At 41.6% G+C, this 25,492-nt stretch overlaps 1 protein-coding gene across 1 annotated transcript; it reads right to left on the reverse strand.

The window, feature by feature from the left end:
- Window positions 1-121: 121 nt before the first annotated feature.
- Window positions 122-25,088, reverse strand: otogl (otogelin-like). The gene is made up of 58 exons (XM_074678073.1): window positions 24,576-25,088; window positions 24,114-24,156; window positions 23,765-23,810; window positions 23,450-23,528; window positions 23,247-23,339; window positions 21,869-22,023; window positions 20,960-21,081; window positions 20,532-20,737; window positions 19,914-20,038; window positions 19,629-19,735; window positions 19,436-19,542; window positions 19,201-19,326; window positions 19,014-19,122; window positions 18,892-18,938; window positions 18,678-18,820; window positions 18,452-18,578; window positions 18,174-18,351; window positions 16,890-17,014; window positions 16,449-16,658; window positions 16,140-16,308; window positions 15,935-16,009; window positions 15,712-15,755; window positions 15,310-15,469; window positions 13,324-13,431; window positions 13,040-13,178; window positions 12,247-12,381; window positions 11,985-12,131; window positions 11,787-11,906; window positions 11,465-11,581; window positions 9,464-9,620; window positions 9,171-9,197; window positions 8,849-9,028; window positions 8,490-8,768; window positions 8,281-8,398; window positions 8,112-8,191; window positions 7,179-7,969; window positions 6,859-7,036; window positions 6,610-6,752; window positions 6,501-6,524; window positions 6,325-6,417; window positions 6,054-6,243; window positions 5,707-5,924; window positions 5,345-5,486; window positions 5,072-5,257; window positions 4,713-4,925; window positions 4,344-4,448; window positions 4,122-4,229; window positions 3,905-4,006; window positions 3,721-3,825; window positions 3,528-3,568; window positions 3,359-3,422; window positions 3,055-3,233; window positions 2,829-2,933; window positions 2,631-2,750; window positions 2,365-2,410; window positions 1,628-1,699; window positions 900-979; window positions 122-782 (listed from the first exon to the last, which is right to left on the reverse strand). The coding sequence occupies exons 1-58, from the start codon at window positions 24,646-24,648 to the stop codon at window positions 582-584; spliced, it is 7,782 nt and encodes a 2,593-aa protein (XP_074534174.1). The 5' UTR covers window positions 24,649-25,088; the 3' UTR covers window positions 122-581.
- Between the last annotated feature and the right edge of the window lie 404 nt (window positions 25,089-25,492).

Consider the following 25,492-nt stretch of genomic DNA (forward strand, 5'->3'; position numbering starts at 1 on the left):
ATGTGCCAGTGATGACAGTCTGATAATGAGAAACTGTGGGTGTGTATAAAAAGGTCATGTTTATGGGTCAGTATGGGAATAATTCAGACAAAGACACCTTTAAATCGTTTATTTCACCTAGTTTACTTCAAAATAAACTACAAAAGGCCAAAGATCCTACTTCAAAATGTGTTCTAAGACAATCAAAGCATAGCATGACTCATTCTTCTTTATACAAATTTATCCTCTACGACAACCAAAAAGCATAGCAGTCATAAAAAAATGCTTTCATTATAAACTCTTAGATAAAAGACTAACAGCTTTAATTCTCAGTAAAAAGCACAAAAAGCCAACTAAAAAGACAAATGTGCAAAAACTACCCTTGAACAACCTCCCACTTACATTAGTTCATTTTAATTTCTATATCTCTTTATTTCTACTGCGACCTGGGGTCAGTATTGTAAACAGAATTATGACAATCAGAGATAAACATGGCTGGTTTTAATGCTTCATCATCAGTACAGTATAAGTCTGATTTCCTCCATGAATCCTCTTTTTCATGCATTCTCCTCCTCTGTTTCACACTCATCCGTATTCAGTTCTTAATTCCACTGGCAGGAACAGTCCAGAGGCTCCTGGAAGTTGTATTCCACCACTGTAGCGTTGCGGGAGCAGTAGAGTGTCACAGAGCGGGTTTGTAGTCCACTCTCTCTGCAACACTTGCAGAACCGAGCATGGCTGTTGATGTTAAAGTTGAATATGGTGGCAGAAGGACATTTCCCATCACATGAATAGACTGTTACCTGTTTAATGGAGGAAATATGATGAAGTATTCAGCAGTGCATGAATACAGTTTAAATGATATTTATTTTTTTGTTTCAGCCTCCTCATATTGTGTCAACATATCTCTTTGCGCTCACCGGTGCATTGCTCCTGCAGTCATCTTTCCTAATAGTTGTCCTGATAGCCACACGTTTGCATGTCTTACCGTCCTCTTTGCCTACGCACATTTACATAGAAATGATAAAATGTAGACACAAAGACATGAAAGTACTCTTAGACCTTAGTCATAAAAGCACAACACTACCACAGAAATGTGTATTCACACTGTCCAACACATACTCTCAAACAAACACACTCTTCAATCATCTCATCATTTGAGGCCTGTCATTCAAACAGTTTAAAAGACCTGTTGAGCCAGGATATTTGGTGCTCAGCAGTAGGAGCCGACTTTGATTGACAGTTGGGTTATAGAAGTGCACTTTTCTCACAGTGGTGCTCCAGCTCTCTGATTGGCTGCTGACCCATACTTAACCTTACTCTGTAATTCTGTGCAGAGCTGGAAGTTTAAAAAAATGTAAATAATTTACAGCTTTTTCAACAATAGAAGATTTTGTAAAACCACCGCAAAGTATTTCAGGTTACATTTAGTCATGCAGATGGTTTGACACCAGAGATCTATGCATGTTAGATGCTGCTCATGTTAGTCTGTGTTTTTTGGGAGTGAACAGCGAGAGCAAGAAAATAAAAGTGAAGACACACAGAGACAAAAAAAACTAAACACACGTTTATAAAAAGAGCTCTAAAGTGCAAGTGAATGAGTCACTGAGATGCCACAGAATGGTGTAAAAGGGAAAGGTGGAGGTACCTGTGTCACAGTTAGTACTACCAGTGGGGGTTACAGGATTAACGGTAAATGGTAAAACACCCACTCCTGAACCTGGGGACACCGTCAGCCGTCCAGTTCAAAGAATATTATGAGAACACACACAAGGTTATGTTTGATTCAGAAAACACAGTTCAGCGTCACACAATAACACACTGGAGGGAAGCAGTGCAGCTGGCAAGCACATGGATTTTTCTCATTTTTGGGGGACTCACCGGGCAGTCAGCCAAGAAACTCAGCCATTCCATGTACTACAAAAAGCAGCTCAGCAGGGCAAACCCTAACCCCTGAAAATCCTCAATCCTCATTGGTGAACACACTCTGTGGATCACTCTGATTGGGGAAACTGCAAAGTCCCTGCTGAAGCAGGCAGGCAGGCAAGGCTGCAATCCCCTATATGACACCGCTGCATGTTTTCCAAAAGTTTGACCACACAGCTTGTTAATATCAACCAGGAAGCTTTAGATCAACTTAGCAATGACATTCATTTGTTACCTCAGACTGAGCTGTGCTGGCTCCTTGAATTACATCAGAAGATTGTTAAAGCCAAAAGTTCAGAATAAGACCAACAGTAGGCTTTTTCTCCACCCTCTACAAAAAGGTCACACCCCAACCATTCAGCCAATAAGCTCATCCACTGCCAGGCAACAAGGCGCTCACCCGCCTGATTTACCTCCCAAAGCATTATCAAAAGCACCCTCAAAAACTCTCTGACTTACATGTCCTGCAGCACCCGTCCACATAGCTCTGAACAACACCTCCAGTCTGTAAGAATAAGAGGAAAGGTAGACAAAAGAAGAGTTCATAAATCTAAGTTTGAGAACATACAAATACGCAGTTTGAGTGTGCCACTGAATTGTTTCCTGTTTTAGGTGATGATATCCAATTAGTCTATTTAAAATGTGGCAATAAGTCCTTTCAGTCACTTTTGGGTCCCAAACCTCAAGTTGAGAATCACTGATGTAGTACATTGAGAAGTCCTGACCTGGATACACTCTGTATCATTAAAAGGCGGGCAGACCACCCCGGAGGCGAGTATCACGGCTCCCACAGCTGTTTCCATACAGTCATAACGTGTGCAGTTCTCGACCCAGGAACTCCCTGACTGTACAAATAATAAGAGTCAATGCAATGCTGCAATCTAAGAAAGGCATTGAACACATGTGGATGTATTTGCTCTTACAGCAAAAAGCTCTGTCGTCCCGTTTTCATTAGTGAAAGTACAGGAGACATTCTTGCAGGAGCCGCAGCACACCTGTGGGTCAGTGGATGGCACGTACACCTGGTGCTGAATGAAGGCAAGTGGAGGGTAATTCAAAGATGAATGAAGAAAGATTGTCATATAAGACATGGTGGATATTTATTTAATATAAATAGATTATATCATATATTTAATGTATGGCACATACTGGTCCACATTTCTGGGTGCAGTTGACAGAGGTTATTTCCATGGCGTAGAAGCCAGAGTCTGGATCTCTGTGGTGCAGGCAGTGAACAGTGTAACACAGCTCACCCTCTAGGTACTGAACTAGAGACTGGCCTGGGCCCAGCACCGTCACACCTTGGAAAAGACACACTTCTGCCTTTTCTACACACACACAAACAGAGGATCAATAACCACACTATGCGTGAGTGATATACCAAAGTTTTTCGGAGTACTTATCAAGATTTAAGGCATGTGACTCAAATCTTTAATGTCTGTTTGATACATACGGCATGTATGCTGAGGACAGCCACAGCTACTGCTGCTGTCTGAGGCCTCCACCAGCATCTCCCCCTAAGAGAAGAAAGTGCTGACTCAGCCGAATTCGCTCACTTTTTCTTCCTTCGAGCTCAGAACTGATTAGACAGTGACTTGTGATGCAGCTTTTTGCTGACTTACCACTTGACAGATGGGGAGCGCACTGTCCTCACACTGACATTCTTGGAAGGAAAGTTAGAAAAAGACAAAAAGTTAAGTCCATGGAAGTACATGAGAGGCATACTAACACCTGAGATGATTCACATCATTAGGTGAACACAGAATAAAAGGACACATTTTTCATGCATGGTGTGTGTGTGTTTGAATTGTGTACCACAGTGCTGCTGTGGACAGCAATGGCCAGGGACGGTAGTCTGAACCAAAGAGAGACCAGGTGCACAGTTCATGTCAGTTTCAGGGCACAGATTGACATCACACACTGCAACACATGGGAGAATAATCCAGCTTGACTTTGAAGCCCCAGAAAAGAGTCACATTCAGGAGACACATGTACTTACCGCAATGGTACTGTGGGCAGCAGCTGTTGGTGGTGTTAAGATCTACAGCCAGGATTTCTCCGTGTGAACAGGTTGGAATTGGTTCAATACACGACTCACACACTGATAGGACCGACAAACAAAAGTTCAATCCTGCTTTTACTGAGGTGTCAAACATGGTCAGCCTCATACCATAAACTTTTCTCAGGCCAGCCTGTAAATCATAACAACCACTTACCACATAAGTAGGAGTAGCAACAGGATTTCTCGCCCCTGACCTCCACCAGGAACTGATCCTCTCTGCAGTGGGGGGTATCCACAGGAGGGCATGCCATAGGATCACATTCTGAGGACGACAACCACAGCAAAGTGTTCAATCAAGTGTGTTCAAGTGTTCAAGTCAAGTATATAAAAAAAAAGAATTTCACAAAAATGTTTGTAAGAAAAATTTTGTTCTCACCACATCTGTACTCTGGGCAGCAGGAGAGAGCGCTGTAACCAATCACCAGCCTGTTCCCGTTGTCACAAGGCGGAGCTTCACTGTCACAGATGGTCATGTTACACTCTGTGAAGAAATGAGTGAAAAAAGACAAAATAAGGACAGATTATTTGCTTGTGTTTGGTACTAAATGATAACAGGGATGTTATCAATTTCAATATCAGTGTGAAGAATTCAGGGGTCTCATGTTGGACGTTTACCAGCAGTGTAGCATCACTGTAGAGAGTAAGACTTGAAGGCAGTATGAGGTGAAAGGTTCAAACAGAGAGTGAGTTTGTCTTGTGATATCAGATTTGCTTTCTTGGAAGAACACTGAATTTTTAAACTCACCACAGATCTTCTTTGGGCAGCAGGCTCCTTCCTCTAGCACATCCAGTACATACTCTCCCTCCCTCTCACATAGTGGCGTAGGGACAGCGTGGCAGTCTGGCTCTATAGCCACCACAGAGCCATTCTCCACACACTTGTACAGACAGCAGCCGCGTGCAGAGCCATTCCACACCTCACCAGGGGCCCGAGGGTTACCCTCATTGTCTGTACACACTGGACATAGCACAGACAAGTAAATAGAGTAATGATACAATTGTGTGTGAGGCAAGGAGTAATATAAAGCGCAGTCTAAAACTTGCTTCAGTTTCCCTGACAGTGCAGTTTTCACCACGAAGGGTTGTAATTACTCTGTCACTCACCACATCGATCCTCAGTTACACAGTAAGGGGAGTCCGCTCTGTGCAGGATGGTTCCACTGCGGCACACACACTCCTCTCTGATGAAGGAGCAGGTTGTCTCCTCGTAGTACTCTCTGTTCAGACAGGTGCGGCTGGTGCAGGTACTTACACAAGGCTGATACTCCTTACCAGGGGGACACCTCAAGGCTACAGGATAAAAGGTACTTAGTAATACATGAGCAAATGAGAAACAAAGGCAAGTACAGCTGATCGTGTGTGTGTGTTGTTTCTCACGGCAGAAGTTGTGCCGTCTCCAGCTGATGCAGACTTGATGTGTGTAGCAGACTGCCACGTAGGCTGCCAAGAAGTCACACTGATGATCCTTGTAGTGCAAGTCCCCTGCCCACATGATGTCACAGAACTGCTCTGGAGGGACCTGCAGAGCACATCATTTACAATTCAAATTATATTGATTTTCTGAGAACCATAAACACCAGCAGAACTGCAACAGATGTGAAAATGTGTAGAAAATGGAAATGTCAATGAAGTAAAGGTGAAAGTGAATGAATGCATGAATCATATGATAAATCCTTTGAGTGACAACTAAAGTAAGAAATCTGCCTGGAAAATTGGGTTTAAATATTAGGTTAATGCACCTTGCTGTGGCATGGGGTGAAGGCTCTCTGACGGAGCATGGAGAGACAGATGGAGCAGTCCCCTGTGGTGCAGTTGTCTCCAACCCTGCGCGTGTGTTCAGTTTCGTCAGTGGTGTGGACTCTCCAACCCTGCAGAAACAGCATCATGTCTCCCACTTCTCTGACCACTGTGCCATTGGGCAGCTTCAAGTCATCTTCTGGGTTTCCATCACAACAACCTGTCATAATAGATAAACAGGTTTATTGCAGGTGAGTTCAGCAAACGTAAAACAATTTGTAAGTGGGATGGCATCCTTTTTCAGGATGGTATCAAAATAAGACACAAGTCATGCTGTTGATGGACTCACCACACAGGCCTCGAGTTGGCACAGATGCATTATAAGAAGTAATATACTGCAGCACCATGATGCCTGTGCTGTGGTACCATTGGATGCTGACTCCACCAGGTGTGTGGATCTGGTACATGCTGCCTGTATCTTCCACGTAAAGAGCATGACGGGAGAACGGAAGTCTGGCAGGTCTGTAGTTTACAGTCACCTGAAAACAGAAAGAAATGCAGGCACACAATGCCATTTGTGTGGAATACCTCAAACCTTCAGTGGTGAATTAGAGAATAACCTTTCGATCCAGACGGTTGATAATAATCCTAAAGGAAGATGTTGTGATGTTCAGTTTTTTAAAACACAGTCCAGATGTTCCTCCTGTAGGGGTCTGTAAGGGAGTAAACAAAAAATCAATTCTGTTTTGAAGATATAGACTCCAATTTAAATGCAGCTGAATGAGAGCATACGTACAGTTCGTCTGATGGAGTTGACACTCTACAAAGAAATGAAAGATTCGCAAATTCAAAATATGATTTAAGATATTTAAATATAAAGAATAACTCTAATTCTTGTATATTACCTGGCTGGTAGGACATTTCTCTACTGTGCCAATAATCATCTCTCTGGGCAGGTTAACAAGGATATAGGAGCCATTGTCATACAAGGCCACATTGTTGCCATCAAATGTGATTACACGCAGGTCTGACATCATAGTGCAGCGGCCTGAAAACAGCAGTATTATATATTGTAAAGATATACACAAACACGGTACATCTTTTAATGAATCACTTGGAAAATCTGAAATTTTAGCACTATCAAAAGAGCTCACAGGGGCACTGCCACAATGGACAGCAGGGGTCTGTGTTGATAAGGACAGGCAGGCCCAGCAGACTGCACTGAGGCGGAGTGGTGTTGTAGCGACAGTGGAGAGAGGAGTTGTGAAGCAGCAGCTCTCCATTGAAACAGAAGAGCTCTGCACACTCATCGATTCGGTAGGAGTATGGAGGCTGTGGAGAGAAAGCCAGGCCTTTTGATTTACACAAGTTGTCTGGAGGCTTAGTAACACAAAATGTGCATCTCTGTTCACGAGTTACAACATCCACTGCTCAGTTTGTGGACATGTACTTTAATTCTTTCTGCAGCACTTACTGTGCAGGGAGTGGTCGGCATAAGAAAATGATGTGTAGTTGATGCCTCCACTGTTACAGTAGAGGTGTCCTGGCTTGTGGTCATTTCTGTGGTAAGCGACTCAGTCGTGGGTTCTGTGGTTGCAGGAAGTGATTCTGATGTTGTCACAGCTGTTGATGTGTCCACTGGGGTGGTGGTCTCTAAAGTAGTGATCACTGGTGGAGGAGCAGTCGTGGTTTCAGAGACAGAAGTGGTGACAGTGGGGGTAGTTGTGCTCGCAGTGGTGGGTGGTAACTGTGTGGTGGTGAGCGGAGGAAGAGTGGAAGTTTCTGGTGATGTTGGAGATGGTGTTGAAGGTGTAGTAGAGGGAGATGTAGGCAAGGTGGTGGGAGCCAGAGTAGTGGGAGATGAAGTTGTTGCTTCAGTGGAAGGTGTTGCTGTGGTAACCAACGTGGTGGCCCCTGTGGTTTGAGTGGGGGTCGGTTGAGTCATGCTGATTGTGGGTGTCTCTGATGGGGTGGTGGGGGGCTGAGTGGTAGAAGCAGTAGTGGGTGGAGGAGCAGGAGGAACTGGAGACGGGGTTGTAATGAGTGGAGTTGTGACCAGCTCAGTGGGTGTTGTTGTAGGAGAAGTGGTGGTTGTAGTCAGGGTAGTTGTTGCTCTGGTGGTAGTGGTGGTTGGGGTAGTTGTGGTTGTAGGCCTTGTACTGGTGGTAGTTGTTGTAGTGGTAGTAGTTGTCGTTGGGGCCGTGGTGGTCCTGTTTGAGCGTGTCACGTATGCAAAAGGTGTTGGGGTTGGGGGCAGGGACACACCTAATGGGGTCAATTAAAACATACGTACATTTTTTACTGATAAAAAAGCACAATCAGGTCAAAAATATAAATAGATTCACATCTGTTCCAAAAGAAAACCACTTTGATGCCAGTGAAATGAGGAACTCCTTGTTGCACTCACAGTCTTCCGTGTAGACACATCTCCGAGTGACTTCATCAAGAATCATGTTCTTCGGACAACGTGGGAAGCAGCCCTCTACACTGCCAAATTACACAAAAATTATTTCATTAGAGCTCGGCATCAATTATTTTGTTATTAAAAAGTACTTTCAATAAGCAAAGCCTCTTACGGGGGCAAGAATTGGCAGCGTGTGGCATCTGGGTCATTGCACGTGTGAACACAAGGGCTTGCACAGGCCTGGTAGCGCCACTCACACATCATACGGTAGGGTATGACAAAACTGCTCTCTGCAGAGGAGAGGAAAAAGGTCTTTAAGGTTCGCTTTTGCATTATTTTAGATGAATAAATGTATGTTTTGAGGAGATGCACGCTCCAGACCTTCTAGTATGAAGCTGCTGCTAGTTTTGAAGCCCTCTGAGTTGTCGTATCTCTGCACTCGTGCAGCAGTGCGCGTCAGAGTCAGAAAGATTCCAGGTTGGCTGACTAGCTCAAACGAGGTGTGAACTGGCAGAAACAGCCCCTGGTGCTGGATAAAGGTTGCCCTCCGACTGAACTCAGCCCCTCGGCTCCAGTGCTCCAGCTGAAGACGGCTGCGCCCTGATGCAACAAGGAAATAGTTTGGTCTCTCTGCAGACTCCAGTGACACCACAGGGACACCTTAAAAAGAAACAAATGGAGGTTAATATACCCCAAAGACAGTGAGGGATATGATGTAATTTTATTTTCCGGACACTCACGTGATGTTCGGTCTTTTTGCAGACCTGCTGTGATCATAAAATTGAACAGAAGGCCTGGGGCAGGCAACTGTCCCGGTCTTTCTCTCACCAGAGGAAACACTGATCCGCTGGTGCTATTTACTCCAAACATTGTGTCATTATAGACAGCACTCACCAAGGAAAATGGGCCATCACCTAACTCTGTCGAACAAGAGAAAAAGAGAGAGGAGATGTATGTGCAGACAAAAGGGAAACCAAGTGTGTAAGATTTGGACACATCATCTGAAAAAACATCACCTAAAAATTATCTTTCTGGGAGTGACTATCCTTCAGTGTTACATACCTTGGTTATAGTATTCACAATCATAGGCTGTAAGAGAGCAAGACAGTAAGAGTATTTATTCAAGGGGTCTGAAAAATGGAAGAGCTTAAGATGAAGCAAAGACGGGCAGGAGAAAGATATTCAAAGAGGTCAGCAAGGGTCACCCCTCCAAACAATAAAAGTTGACCAATGTACTATGTGTGTGTGTGTGTGTGTGTGTGTGTGTGTGTGTGTGTGTGTGTGTGTGTGTGTGTGTGTGTGTGTGTGTGTGTGTGTGTGTGTGTGTGTGTGTGTGTGTGTGTATATGTACTCACGACAGACAGAGGGCGACCTCCAGTGTATCGTAATCCCCTGTTGACAGCATTTGTGTGCATATGCAGCGATGGAGGTACAGAGACACTCACAATCTCCCCCACGGTTACAGTTGCAAGTGTCTGTCAGACAGTTTCTATAAAACCAGGCCACATCCACCTGAAAGATACACAGAGAATTTATATATATGTAAACACACATACACACATAAAAACAAAGCGCTCATAGAGTAACAAAGAGAACCAGGTCAAATCCCTTTGGGGGAAACTAAGGGAGGTCTTCTGTGGAGGGTGACTAGTTTCAATTATTCAGATGGGGAAGAAGTGATGAGATATCAGTCTAAAGGAATGTGGGTCAAACTTTGGTGCAGGAGGGATCAGATGAGCTCTGTTGTCAGACAGACAAAACACACCAGCAATTAGCTGGTCTGCTGGTTGGTGAAGCCTCAGTGCTTCTGACACCATTTACAGTACTCTACACTTCAACGGTGATAAAAGTAATATGTAACTCTTGTGTTAAGAGTGAACAGCATCTTGAATGACGCAGCAGGTTTACAGTTCAAACACAGATGTGTCCCCATGAGAGTTTTTTATATTTATAATAATATTTCTGCTTATACCACTGTAAAAGTAAGGCGTTATTTTAGAAGCAAAATCATCTTTTTGTCCTATTTTCAATAAAAGTATTCATTTCTCACAGTGGTGGTTCCTGCCAACCTGTAGCACAGGTTGAACTGAATTGTGGTCTATACAGCAGAATGACTTCAAACAATGAGTCTTCTGCCTCTTCAAAACTTTAGCAGATTCAAAGTCCGACCAGATGCTCTGAACAATTCACAGCACAGCACCAAGGACAAATTCATTCTTCAATAAGACTTTTTTTTTTTTTTTTTCCATGGGAAGCCTTGAAGCTTTAGATGTGCTGGATTCTATCTGACCTCCTCGGCTGGGTGCTCTACTCTCTAATTAGGATATGAAGAACACTGCCAAAGAGTCTCCAAAATAAGGCCACTTAGTAAACTTCTCTGGTGTTTTATTTCATTTATTTTATTTTTTTTCCAAGTTAGTTTTGGGGCATTTTTGTCTTTATTTGATAGGACAGATGAGGAGAGAAAGGAAATTAGGGAAGCAGAGAGTCCAACCAGCAACCATAGCTTCTGTTTATGGAGCGGATGCTTAAAAACCACCAGGCCGACAGCACCCCACTTTTCTGGTGTTTTAAACTGTGACTTCTTACATTTTGTTTTCAAAGAGAAATCAGGACTACAACAACTGTCTGTCTGAATACAAGTAGAGAAACCCTGGATATGACATTCATATAGGTACACTTATGATCTATGTATTTGTATGAAACTTTTCCAACCCTGCCTGGTCAAAAGCTAGTTTAGCTATCATGTAAATGTAGCAATTGTAAACAGTGTGTAAAGCTGTTTTTTCAGATACCCAATCAAAACTATTTTGAATCTACATATTCTCCAAATATTTGAGTTATTGTTTTTAAACATGTATAAAAAAAGAACTGACAAACAGCACTAAGCTCTGAATTCAGGGTCGAAAATTAGCAAGGATTAGTCTCTGGGCTTACTTTTAAAATCTGCAAGCATTTACCTACTTGGATCATTTCAACTTCAAGTAGAAAATCTGGTTGCAACTCAACTTATATGCAAACCCAAGTCATTCCAGGACTTGCTTAAGAAGGGAGATACTGCCAAACAACAGAAATCCTACCAATACAAACTCCTGTGCATACATACATGGCTCCACCTGCTGGCTATACAGAGAAATACCATAGAGCCATAAAACATTAGTTCAGTCTGTGTACACATATGTGAAGCCTTGCATCTGTTCTGGCTTTTGAGGAACAGTGCATTCACTTAGATCTGTTATGACTTTGTCCAATAACTCTTCACAGACCCTAAATCCCTTTGCAAGCAAGGTAAATCTTCTTCTTTTGTACACTGAATCTGTGTGTTTTTGTGCCAGTCAGTTAAAAAAAAAACTCACCACATTGTGACAAGGTGCAAAGACATCGCTGTAGAGAAGGGCACATTCCCTCTTGGCGTACGGCTGTCTGCCTAAGTCCCTTTCACACGGTCGCTCAACTACGTAGTCACTTTCACACTAAAACACACACACGCACAGACACACGCACACACACAGAGAATGATTGAGTGTCTGATTACTCTTAAATATCACAGTGGACTCTTGGGATAGAAGCACAGATAAATGACTGAAGGGACAGAGAGATAGAGGGAAGTGGAAGTGTGTAGGAGGAAAGAGGGTAAAGGGAGAATTGATGAAGGAGAGGAGCAGAGCTGACGGATACCTGTCCCAGAGCCCAGCTATCTCCAAAGGTCTGTGCGTTATTGACTTCCATGTGGCTGGAGGTGGTCATGTCATTCACTGTTACAGTGTCAAAGTTTCCACACAGCCCACTGAGAAGCCCCTGAATAACAAAATGAAGACTTAATACATATTTCCAGATTCCTTTAGTGATAAATGATGAATCTTCTCCAGTGCAGACCTTCCACTGAGGGCCAGCTCTGATGTGCACAGTTGTCTTGTGATCCCAAAGTATGGTCAGGTATTGACTGGAGAAATGGACCACAGTGTAGTAGCCGGCTTTCCAAATCTCAAACTCAGACCCTCGACCCACAACAGTAGAAGGACTCTAGGCCAGAAAAAAAAAATTTAATAACTTTATTTTTTTAAAATGTGGTGTTGATATTTTAAAGACACAAAAAGGCAGTTTGAATATTGACTGTAGTGTGTTGTTCAGTACATACAGGGTTGCCTGAGTTGTCAGTGAAGTAGATCTTGGTAAGTCCCACATGAATGACCAATATTTTCATGCACACAATACCACTCTCGTAGCAGTCCTTGTTCTGGGCAACAACAGATACCTCAGTTTCTCCTGTACTCTGGTGAAAGGTGGAGACAAAATGGTAGTTAACATCTGTTTCTGGTAAGGTTCATTTACAGTATCTGTGTGCTTTATGTTCTTTTATGTTAGTTTTGTATTTCCCTTCATAGCTACAAAATACCTTGTGACATATTAAACATGAGATTTTATTTTGTGCAGATTAAAAAGGAAACAACTCTGAGCTATTAAAAAACAGCACTGAATTCCTTCCCCATTCTTTGCAGGTCGTCATGCCGGCCAGCAGTCTGTCTGAATTGTAATGGTTGTTCTGCTAATTCTAATTCTATATCCCTGGGAGCGCAGGAGCTGTGGGGTTTGAAGTGAACACTGGCTTCTTTGTGCAGCTACAGCTCTGCTAGCATTTCCATGGTGCAAAAACCCTCCAGCACACACATACACACCTAATCGGCTCTAATTAAAAAACACTTTCTCTTCCAAGATTAGAAATGAGCTTCGATCTTCTCTCCAAGATCCAAATCAGTTTTGGCTGGGAAATTTAGAGGATGCTTGTCTTTAGCTCCGCCATCTCTCAGAAACTCTTCTCTGACACCGACTGATCAACATTTCAGTCCCGGTACTCAATGCAGAACAATTTTTTTCCGGCCTTTTTACGCATACACTATGAGCTCAAAGTAATTGACCCACAATCTACTCACCTTAAGGAGGTAGACTTGACAATCAGAGTGGTAGTCATACTCAAGGCCATCAAAGGTGTGGTAGTGTCTGTCACTGTAGACAGTACACACAGCTGGACATGGTGAGTAGCTGCAGTTAAAATAGCCACGGTGACACACACTGAGGATACAGATAGGTGGAGAAGAGTAATGACAAACACAAAATAGGTAGGACAAATATGAAAACTCATTGCATACTGATATTGTCAAAGAAGTTGTAGTAGATATTTCAATTGCTTCACTGCTCAGTCTGGGTCAAATCCTACCATTTGTAACATGATGTTTCCACAGTTTCTCCAGGCAGATATTCAAGGCCCAGCCAAGCACAGGGACAGTTCTCTGGATAGTAGCACTCTCCGTGGTGCAGCACCAGCCTTTATAAATTGAACATTGCTTGAGTAACACACATACTTTAAAATCCTACCATAGCTATTAAAATCTAGAAAAGCACTCAGAGCGCAGACCTCCACCCAGCATATTGTGATTGTCAGGCAACACTTTAGTCCTACTTTAATGTTATATTCCCTTTCAGCAGACTGCCTGCTACAATTTGGTGTTAGTTGCATGTTTGTGTGATAATTTTTTACCTGACAGTGCTAAAAATTATGATGACCCAGTACATACTTCATATTCTGGATCTTAGTATCCAGAATATTGCCAGGATCTGAATCGTACTTTTACATCCTTCAGAAATTATGGTGACCTTGTCTTGTATTGTTTTGCAAAGCAATCCGGCCATTTATCGTGGAGTTATATACATATATGGTGAAAATTGCCCTATCTTACAATGATAAAATATCTTTCAAAAAGTCCTGGATCCACACAGTGATCCGGATCACCTCCAAAACTTAATCACTTCTTTCTTGTCCCATTTTGAACATTTTCTGAAAATTTCATCAAGATCCCTTTGTTACTTTTTGAGTTATGATGTTCACAGACAAACAGACAAACTCTACCAAAAACATAACCTCCTTGGCAAAGGTAATGATTTACAACAAGGAGATTGGAACTTAAGAAATTATTGTTTTGAAAGTACTTCAATCCATGAAATTTCCCCCCTTGAAAGCAAATGTAAATATTTCTAAAATCCTTGTCTGTATTAAGAAATATTTTGCATTGTAAAACTTCTTGTTGTTGCAGATGTTCTTTGGGTGCGGTACATCTGCAAAACGTGAGACTGTCATTTCAAAATTGTTGGTGTACAATGACATTTTAGGGTTGTTTCAGCCTTGATTTCAAGTGTCTGCCTTAAAATAGGGAACTCAAAACACCATTGAAAAGAAACTAGAAATGGCTATTCTCTTACTTTATTCCCTTCCTTTAAACAAAACACCAAGTATAAGGCAAAAGGAAAGTCCTCAGTCCAAATTCAGAGTAATATCAGAAGCACAATAGTTAACCAGTAGTTAAAATCCAAGCAAACGCCTATATCTGACTAGAAACACAATATGTCATCACAACATATGACTGTTTCAGCTTTCTGGGTCCCAGGGCTTAAAATGTCAAAAAAAGCGTCAACTTGAGTTTGTGTATTTAATTACACAAATTTTGATTAAATCACAAGGTCAAAACATCATTAAACCAAACATCAAAACAAGGCTTTGCCAAGTTATCACTCAACCTCTACAACCTGTCAAATAACGGAGTATCAAAACTCCAGGGTTTCCCATCTTCCTGCTGACCCCTTAAGTCTTACCACCTACATTCACTGTTGACTTTTAAAGTGCTCCATTTTTAGTCCAAATGCTTTAAAAAAAAGTTTTCTCTGGGTCTCTGTGTGTAGTCCACCACTTCCAACGCTTTTTAGTCAATTTGTCATTTGTAAGCAGATAAAATTAAAGCAGGGGCACCTTCATGCAATATAAAGCCACCAGTGAGTGATAAATTGTTAGTCCCTCCAGTGTTGGCACGGTTTAATTAGCTCTGTCTCAACTGCTTAAAATCTCTACATTTAACAGCAACATTGATCAGACATCCGCACAGAACCTGCCAAATGTTCTCCTTGAAGCCGGCCCAGTTGAAAGCAGAAACTAAAGATGAAAAATGTTCAATCAGATGAAACTAATCAAAAGCAGTCTTCTTTGAATCTACTAGTAGATTTTTTTATACCACACTGAAGCAGAGAGAAGTGCCTCTCTGGAAGAAGGGAATAACCCTAGCCGTATCTTATCTTAAACAAAGTAGACCAGGGGAAAAACACAAAAAGAGCTTTAAAGACAAAACAAAAACGCAAAAGAAAGGTTGAGCTTTACCCCGGAGGACAGACACAGCCAGGGATGCATGGTGTGCTGGGAGCACAGGTGAGGTTCAACATCAGGTTGCGGCAGGTTGGTGCACAGGCCACGCCTCCCCTCTGCTCTGTGCAGCTGTGGTACACTTTTCCCTCTGGACAGTCCCCGACCTCTACACTATCTGACTCAACAAAACACACACATACACACATACAAACACAATGCACTCAATACATCTACAGTATAAATGTCAATATCAATGCCCTATCTAGAGAAAAAGCCAGTCATAGAAAACAGGCTCAAAACAGGACTCAAAGCTCAGACACATGGCTCTAGATTTCAGGGGGAAACAGCCTGAAATGGCACTTTGTGTTTGGAATGAGTCAGAGAAAGCACTGGAGGGGGATGGCACAAAGAGCTTACCTTTTTCTTCTGGCACACACTCCATCCTCCCATTTCTGCACAGGCTGATGGAGGGGACAGGGAAAGAGAAAGAGGCTGAGTGTTTGGAAAAGAGAGCGATGTTTTCAAGCACAAGTGCTCTATGTCTTTTTTGGTAATCAATCAAGCTTTAATTGCTTTGAAGGATGTTGTGCTGCAGCCAAAGACACTTCTCTCTTTTCGGTCAAAGCCGCCGGTGACTCACCAGGGGCCTGAGGCGCTGAAAGTCACCTCCCCTGGCTGTGACACACCTCCCATGGAGTAACAGTGACACTGAGACCTGAGAACAAAATCATGGCGTTATTTTAATCACCGGGGCTCTGTTTTGCTGTGTTTGCAAGGGTGTGCATTTCTGCCAACAAGCAATTGATGACCATCATTACGATGATGTATGAGATAGGAAGCCTTACAGCTGCACACAGCGCTGGCGGACATCATCATAGTAACTGCTGTCTGAACAGCCACACCCCTCGGCACAGTCGTCTGGGTTACATATCTCAGGGTTTGACAGAGCACGACAGGTACGCCCACAAGATGACACACAAGAGTGGTACAGCATACCTCCAAGACACACAACTCCTGCACACAAGTACACAAAATCGTTAAGCCCTATTTTTGCACATTTATCATGAAATGTTCTGAAAGGAACACAGACACACTTTTCTTACAAATAACAAAATGTTTAAGACATGACACAGAATTAGATGTCTAGCACTCACCACACTCAGAGACTTGTGACCTGAAATCAATGGCGACTCCGTGTTTAGAGCAGAGATAAGCATAGTGAGCAAGTGCTGTGCATAAGCAGCTACTACCGCATCGACAGGCCTGGTAGCGACATTGCTGCTGGTAGATGTTCGGGCTAATATGGCCATGACATGGTGCAAACACATTCCCCAAGAGCACATCGCATTGGGATGCATAGAACACTGGAGGACAGGCAAACATCAAAAACAGAACCTCATTTAGAAAAAACAATGTTAGTGTCTTAACAAGATAAAGCCCTGTTCAAGTTAAAGCTGTATGAGTCACAGCTGAACACGAGAAACAAAACTGTTTAAGACATCAGGATTAACAGGTCAGTTATATTGATTTATTGATATATTTGATCAGAATGAGAGGAACACAAAAATATAAGAGAACAGATAAAAATGTATTACCATTGTGCCGGTTTATCTCACATGGGTCTATGACAGGCAGGTTGACTGGTGCAACACAAGCAGAGGAAACCTTCCAAGCATTTGCATGAAGCTGAGGAGTGCCCTCTATCATACCAGCTGGAGACCTGCAGTTCACACACAGAATCAATTTTCAACCAAGTATCTCAAGATACATCACAAAAAGAGCAGATAAATAGCCCCCAGAAACCCACTTTAAGTCTTCTATGAACTAGCATGTACTATCTTATGCAGATGTGTCAGAAGTATTCACATTCATTACTCAAGTAGAATTACAGATACTAGGGTTTAAAAAGACTTTTGTAGAAGTTAAAGTATCAGCTCAAGCTTTTTACTTAACTAGAAGTGTAAAAGTACTGGTTTCAAAACTACCTAAAGTATAAAAGTAAAAGTAACTTAAAAGGAAGGAAAAAATTCCATTAAGGTCAAAAGCTCAGGCTGTGACACAGGAGCATATACTTTATATAGTTCATCCCCATTCCTCAGTCTCTGCCACAGACATCTTCATACTTTGCAACATATGTCTGTCATGCTCTTGCTGAAGTGTGGCGTGATTTGTGTCATGTGCAGGTGTGCTGGATCGCGTACGAACCAATAGGGCATTAGAATGGTATTACGTTTAAACATCTCATCAATCCATCAACAATCGAATCAATTATTTCCAGATGACGTGATTTTAGCGGTTTAAGGATAGGTTTTTACTTTTTTTGGTGTGTGTCTTTTTGAACGAGGACAAACTGGAATGAAACAGGAGTAGCGAGGCTATTTCTAAAGCGTGCGAAAGTACTGATATTTGCCTGAAAATGTAAGGAGTAGAAGTAAAAAGTTGGCTAAAAAATAATTACTAAAGTAAAATACAGATACCCCAAACTTTTAGTGAATCAAGGTAACAAAGTACTTTTACTTTGTTGCTTGGCACCTCTGATCTTATTGCAGCAGTGGCAAGAAAAAGCCTCCTGTTAGCAGGCAGGGACCTCAAGCAGAACTAGACCCGTTTTAAACAGTAATCTGACAGGACTGGAGGGTTTTTGGATATTGAGTGAAACAAAATAAGAGAAAAGACAAAGACAAATAAAAACAGACCAACAAAACTTTAAAACTAATAGTAATTAAAAAAAAAGAAATATTAGCAAGTACAGCAAAAATAGGATGATAGACTGATTATGATAGTTTTAACAGTCAAAGTTATCAAGTCTACTTATAACTATAAAAGCCACAATCAGCAAGAACAAAATCATAGTCAGGTAGGTTGATTTGCTTGCTTACAAGAAGTCATCTCGTAGATTCCCATTGAAGGTACCACACAGACCCTGTGTCTGTCCACGCCACTGGCTGTCCAGCTGCAGGTAGACCCGCCCCCCTCGGCCATCATACAGTAGTCTCAAACCAATGCCTGCCCTCAGCTGAGTAAACACAGAGGTCAGCTTCCGCACTTCTACTGCATCTTTTTAGAGACACATAGAGGAATTATTCCAGTATGAATCATCTGCATGTCATATAACATTTAATCTTGTGGTGTATCAAACCCCTTAAGTGAATCTTACCATCCATAAAGGGTAGGACAGGCCCGGGGTGAACACCAATTATCACCTCCCCCTCTCTTGTCAAGGTGATCTGATGGTTTACATCTTCATCTAACACTACTGTCACCGACTGAATGCACACCTGCTGCTGTAAACACACAGATTATAAAGAGGTGATGAGAAAGGGTTATGCAGAGAGAGTAGACCAGTGCTGGTGGGTGTGTATGCAAAGGGTGATGCACACTACCTCTGCACAGGTTGTATACTGCAGCGTCACAGTGAATCTACTGCTGCGGCTCTTCGCCAGGACATACTGACATGCTCCCGGCTGGAGAAATATCCTTCCGTCAAATGTCGTCATGTACAGATCACCTACCACCGAACACTCGGCTAAAAGGATAAAAGGTTAAAAAAAATCTGAATTCACGCCCAAATCCTCAGTCCTGAAAGCAATGACTCACCTGTGCAGTTGTTCTCTGTGCAGTTCCACACCCCTCCCATGCACACGCTACAGGGAACATGTAGCAGGTTAACAGCACAACAGAAAGGCAACAGATTATACACATGACATGTCCACACTCACCACACACTGCATCCTTGTCGGAGCACATGTCCTTGTACATATGATGTCCCATGGTAAACACACGGACACTGTGACACAGCGATACATGTTCCATTTTGTAGGATTAGACCTGTGTAGAGGAGTGGGTTGATTCATTAATCAGCTGAACATAATTAACCATGAACATGAAAGATTCATGTTTTAATACCGTCAGGGCAGTAGCAGCCATCCAGACAGTGCAGGTTTGTTCCAAGGCACTCTTTCTCAAATGTACAGGTGGGTGGACAGCAACTGATACAGTCCCTGTAGACAAAGCTCTCCTCACAACCGTCATCTAAATGCAGACGTGCACTTGAGCTTTACTCAGAAGCAGAACAGGAATACAAGCAGTAAAAACATGTCGACATCTATTCTGGATCTGAGTTCCCTAAGAATCGACTCACAACAAGACGGGAAGCTGTCCCTCCACTCTCTCACTGGATATCCAACATGTGAGCAGGCACGAGTGTACTCAACCAAAGCTCGACAAAATGTTTCTTCATCATCAGATCTGAAATGATAAAGAAAATATCCTGAATAATAATCAGACCTCTAGAGCTCAGAGTATCAATTGGCAGTGCATGTGTTTTGACTTACAGACAGAGGTCGGATACACAACTGGCAACAAAGGGATTTGGGTCTATGTTTTCATGACAGGACAGAAATGGGAAGAAGAGAAGTGCACTGCATTTCTCTATGGCATCCTACAGTTATTCACAGTAAAGACACAAAAACATAAAGTTACACACATTCATACATTTTCACAGTGCAGTTGTTTATCATACAGAACAATTCTGTTTCTTTTCAAAGCTTTTTTTCTTAAATTGAACAATCAGAATATCAAGTCAATAGCCACAAAGCAGTACAAGCTGTCATTCTTACATCCATGTCTGATTCAGAATGACAGGGCCCGTTAAAGATGATGTCAACTGAGGGACATGCTCTCTCATGAGGCAGGTCCACTGCCCAGCTATTTGCAAACAACGCAGGCTCGTCCGTTCGAAGCCCTGAACAAAAAGACAAAATATATTCTGTTTATTTATCTGACTGGCACTCAGATATACTGCACCAGTAAACAGGCATAAAAACAAAATTAACTTAACATCAAACATAAAAATAAGTTTGATACTGATCAAATCATGTATTAAGAGAAAGTCTGATTAAAACAGAAACTGTACTGTGTCAGAGGTAGCTTTTGAGTCAGATCCTTTGCACCTATTTATTCTCTTTCTGTGACCTTGTTCTCACTCTACATGGTCATTTTCTGCTCAAAAAAATCGGGATCAACTGTTCATATATTGTCATCCGAGGAACTCTCCCCTTCGAGCCATTCAAACCCAAACTATCAGTCTTCTCTTATCCCTCCACTCCAGTCTTTTCAGGTTCCACTGCTTCCATAATTGCCCAGAATTTGTGTTGAGAGTATAATAATACTAATTGAGGAGAGTGGGTGCTGAGAGAAGGGATAAGAGGCAGAGGGGCCGGTCAGGCCGGTCTTACCGCGGGAAGTGGTGAGGTCATCTCCAGCAAGGTGGTTGAAATTCCCACACAGGCCACAGGGGGCACCTTGGTGCTCCTCACTCATCTTCAGGTAGACACCCGAGCCACCGTCCCAGGCCAAAGAGAAGCCAAACACACTCTTCACCAGCAGGTAATCAGCCAGCCGCTCGATGAATACACCTCCTACAGTCTGTGGCAGACTTAACCTGACATGTTAGAAACAGATATGTCAAGAGAGCCACGAGTGAACTCTTTTATTATCATGCTAATAATGCTGTCATGGGAGTTTTATCCCCTCTGTTTTAGAGATTTTCACAAAATTTTAATTAAAGTCTTTTGAAGACTCCCCAAATCCATTTCTGTTTTTTTCCCTACATTATTGCAGAACACACACACACACACTAACTACAACATACACACAAACAAACCTGCGGCCTCCCTGGTGGACCTGATAGCCAGAGATGTGGATCTCCTCTTCATTTGGGAAGAAGAGACTGAGAGCTCTTGGGCATAAATACACATTCCCATCACACACTCTGCTGTTATGGACCTGGATAAATGATACAAAAGAATAAAAAAATGATCAAAAAACACAGGGGGATAAACGGTTTGTACTCCATTGTCTTTCACCTGAGATTTCAATTTAAAAACCTGGCAGAGAAGTGAGAAGGAGATGGAATTAACTTTATTTTTTTCAAACTTCTGTATTATATCTCATTAAACATGTATTTTACTTCATTGTTGTCAAATTTCATTCTGTAGCTGAAAATTGTCAGTTACTTTCAGACTAAACTTCATATGTTTGTGATCGACATGTAATTTTTTGTTAAAGGGTCACAGATTCACCAAAATTTTTATAAGCCCTCCCAAAAAGTAGAAAACAAGATTTTTAGAAACATTATGTATGTATTTGAGGAAAAAGTGTGTTTGTTTGGTTGCTCAGAATTTAATCACATGTTGAATCTTATGGTAGTGAAAATATGTCAGTATATATTACAGTAACTTTCAGCATTTACTTGAGATTTGCATACATTAAAAATAAAACTTAAAATAAAAAATGAAGTCAGGAGACATCTGTTAAAACCACTTGTGTTTTTACAATTTAAATCAAATATTTAAAAAAATTAAATGAACTAAGTTTTTTTTTTTAAAAAAGGAAACATCCACAAGTACATTGCAGAGGTTTTCCCTTAAAATGCTTTAATATACTATAATAATAATAAAAATATACCGAGGCATTAAAGCTTGTTTATGACAATGTGTATTTATTACCATAGGCTTTATCATTGTAAACAATAAAAAAATTCAGTGAGTAACTTTGCTCTGCATGCTCTTACCCACACCGTATACTGTGGTGTTGGTGAGTGGCAGTCCTGGGCCAGGATGTACGAGCAGGTGCCCGGGAAGTAGAAGTAGACTCCATCAAACGTTTCGTAGTGGTGTTGACCCCATGACCTGCAAATGCCATCCCTATCCTGGCCCTGGTTAGGTACTGAGAAGATTCATTCAGACAAGAGTCTTGTTATGATAGAAAGAACTTATTCAACTGCAGGTTGACACATCACCAAACTAAGATGTCAAACCATACATTGTATCTCTTTTATAATCTTTAAACCCTTCATCACCTTTTATTTCATTGAACTTATCTTTGGAAAATGAACACCTGAATGTTCTAAAAAGCCCTTTGTTACTGGAAATCCCCCTGGTTTTGGATGCCAAGATGTTGCCTAAGACTCTCTCTGAATCCAAAAGGGTCTGGTGACAGTGAGTCACATCTTCTAATCTTATTAGAGTTTAGCTTGTCATGTTGATGGGGATTTGCAACGGTTGATTTAGAAGTGATATTTTACATTTATTCACAAAATCCCCCAGAAGAGTATTTTGAGAAATGCTTTTTGTTACTGCCCACTTACATATCATCTTTTTTTTTACCTGGTTTTAATGAACAATCTTTATCTTCTGAAAACAGTCTATTTCAGGATTTGATTTAAATCCTCAGCTCACTTACAGGCAGATTTATTGTTCCCAAAATGTGGGTCAACGCTAAATTGGGTTGCTGAAATGAAAATTGTCTTTACAGTATTTGACCTCAGGTCTCCTGTTATACTGTATAAGGAGTCTGTTCAGACTATAGAAACCAGAAACTCCATCACTCAGCAATTACACTATTACCTTAGAGCAAGTGAATTTATATCTGCTGCCGAAGGGAAAAAAGTCCATGCAAATATATGTGTGTGTGTGTGTGTGTGTGTGTGTGTGTGTGTGTGTGTGTGTGTGTGTGTGTGTGTGTGTGTGTGTGTGTGTGTGTGTGTGTGTGTGTGAGGGTGGGCAGGTCTGATTGCTCTGTGAAAGACTGTTATTAGTAAAGAGATAAAGATATAAAAAAGAAATCTTATAATTAATGCTGCAGTGTGTGCAGATAATTACCCTTTGCTGAATGATTTGAGAGTCTGATAAGTACACAATAACAATTTCATATGTGCACTCGTTCCTTTATAACTGAGTGTGTAACTCAATACTGTAATTAAAAAGGTTCTATGTATGCTAACAAGCCAGTCCGTTGCCTGCCAGAGACGATGCTTTAGTCAACAATAATTTTGCAATTGGAACAAGATACTGACACATTCAAGCTATCACCAAAGGGAGGTTGTGAAGATATCTACAAAGTCTCTGTGTGTGTAGATGTGTGTATTTATTCTTGTGTGGGTTACTCACTGATCTGGCAGCGATCTCCCAGTGCTTGGAACTGAGCACAGTCACACACACCACCCTCTTGACACCAGCCACCATTGAGGCAGCCACAGTATTCTGGGAAAGACATGAACAAACCCAAATTTGTTTAGTTTGTCAGTCTTGGTTGTTATAGCTCCATGTTACACTGAGTGCACTGGGGACTGCTTTCTAAGAATCACTTTTACCTGAAGAGGCATCTCTGGCTGTGTAGTTGTGCAGAATGCTGCGTGGCAGAGTATTTTCTGACAGCAGTGGTCTGTACGTCTTGGAAAACAATAAAAAAATCACATTCAGTATTGTTCATAACTCTCCAGACTTAAAAGCATCAGTTTTGTACCACTGGTGTACCTGTAAGCTGAAAGTTGTGTCAGTTTGAGTAGGAGAAAGTGTATGTGTTAGTGTGCCTCATTCTTTACAAAGACATCTTTGTGCCCATGACGGTGTTGTGCGCATGTGGGTGCCCTGACCTCCTCTGGTTCTCTTAGGTGTAGTGTACCCACCTCCTCCCTAAGGAGATCCCGTTTCCTCCGAAGTGCATTAGCCCTTCTGCACACACACAAACATGCACATTAGTGGAAAGAAACAGTCAGAGGGGAGACTTTTAAGTGCACTTTACACCACTTGAATCCAGACTCCAACATACTCCTTACGGTGCCCTCACAGGCACACACTCACACACCGTCTCTTTCACACACTCTAGTGACAGAAAGTTTTAATACAATTATCACTGTCAGCTTAAAAATCTGGGTGCCAATTATTTTTTATGACTGCAAGTGTGTTTTCAAATGCAGTATAATTATAACCACACTATTAATAAAAGAATTACAAATTGAATATCCTTCAGGATACCTTTGTAGTCTTTCTTCTGCCACAGACAGTCGACTCTGAGCTCCTAAATACAAAGTTGCATAAAAAACATTACATAGGATTCAGTTATCCATCTTTTTTATAATATTTTTTGTAATGTAGCAAACCATAGAACCAGACATGTCCAAATAGAAATAACTGAGGAATTCCAATCCCTGTTATTTCTAATTTTTTGGATGTGCCATTTAAAAACATCAACATAGCGGTATATAAATACAATATTTATAAAATAAAATTATTTTTAACAGTCAGTTCAAATAAAGAGGCAAGTCAAACAGCCTATTTAACCAAGTATAAGGAACTTGTACTTGTAAAATACAAACATGTCTGTGACATTTCAGTGTAAATGTCACAGATGTGCTTTTATTTTACCTACACTGACAACTCTGTGGTTAACCCTATTAATACTAAAGTATTCTGGGAAATAAAAACGTTCAGACTTACCCTCAAGTAACAGCAAATGGGAGATTGAAAACGACATAAAAAGAAATCGATTCACTGTCCACTTTAAGTTCATCTCAGAGTCCGAAAGAAAGTCCCGTTGAAACGTTAACGGTGCATCTCATTGGTCCCGGGAGGAAAGGATTGAGGATGTTCGTTAGCACTGAGACGATGCTCGATCCTACCTGTAAATCCTACCTGGTAGCAACAGCCCCCCTGAGCAGGTGACGAGGAGCACACACCTGTGAGGGCAGGTAAGCCTGCACTGCTCTCTGTCATTCCAACATCCTCCGCCGGCTGACAGGCTAAGGTCTTTGCCTCTGTTCTGTGTGAGGGCGAGCCTGTAGGTCTGTCGGCCCATTACGGGAGTTTCCAGTTACCGATGAGGTTTTACAGACAGATGATCCAAGTGGGACATGTCTGGAGAAACGTTAGACGCAAACAGAGGTAAATGGTAATACCACCAGGCTAGACGGAGGACCGGAAGTGAGCCGGAAATAACTTTGAAGCACTCACTGCTCGGCAAGGTAGTAAATTATAACTATGACCAATTAGTCAGCACTGATGTTGATTTTGGTGTGAACTCTAGTTTTTACAAACATAAACTGGGAGTGTGATACAATTTAAACAACGTTTGAAATTAATCAACTTAATTTTTTTTGTCTTTGCCTAAAATGATCATTGTTAAAAGGGACTGCTATTTAGTTTCAAGCTAGCTAGCAGCTGGGCTAGCAGCAGTAGAGTTGGACGTTAGGTCCATCTAAATGCATAGAGAAATTATTATCAATTAAGCTAACTACATTTTCTTCATACATCCTCCTCGAAACATTTCAAGCTTTAAAATCACACCATTTGCAATTTTAATCTTTATTTTAACCTCTGAGAGTAACAATTAGAGGGTTGAAATGATTTTAAGGTTT

This window comes from Halichoeres trimaculatus, unplaced genomic scaffold (genome assembly GCF_033239565.1).
Source record: "Halichoeres trimaculatus isolate MK-OKI-2021-1 unplaced genomic scaffold, fHalTri1.1 fHalTri1_scaffold_10, whole genome shotgun sequence".
Lineage (NCBI taxonomy): Eukaryota > Metazoa > Chordata > Actinopteri > Labriformes > Labridae > Halichoeres > Halichoeres trimaculatus.

Excerpts from the sequence above, each read along its gene's own strand:
- otogl (XM_074678073.1), bottom strand. The coding sequence starts at position 24,648 with ATGAACTTAAAGTGGACAGTGAATCGATTTCTTTTTATGTCGTTTTCA. Across the intron at positions 4,007-4,121 it reads TTGCTACTCCTACTTATGTG|TGTGTGAGTCGTGTATTGAA; the intron begins GTAAGTGGTTGT and ends CGGTCCTATCAG. Across the intron at positions 3,234-3,358 it reads CTGTCCTCAGCATACATGCC|AAAAGGCAGAAGTGTGTCTT; the intron begins GTATGTATCAAA and ends GTGTGTGTGTAG.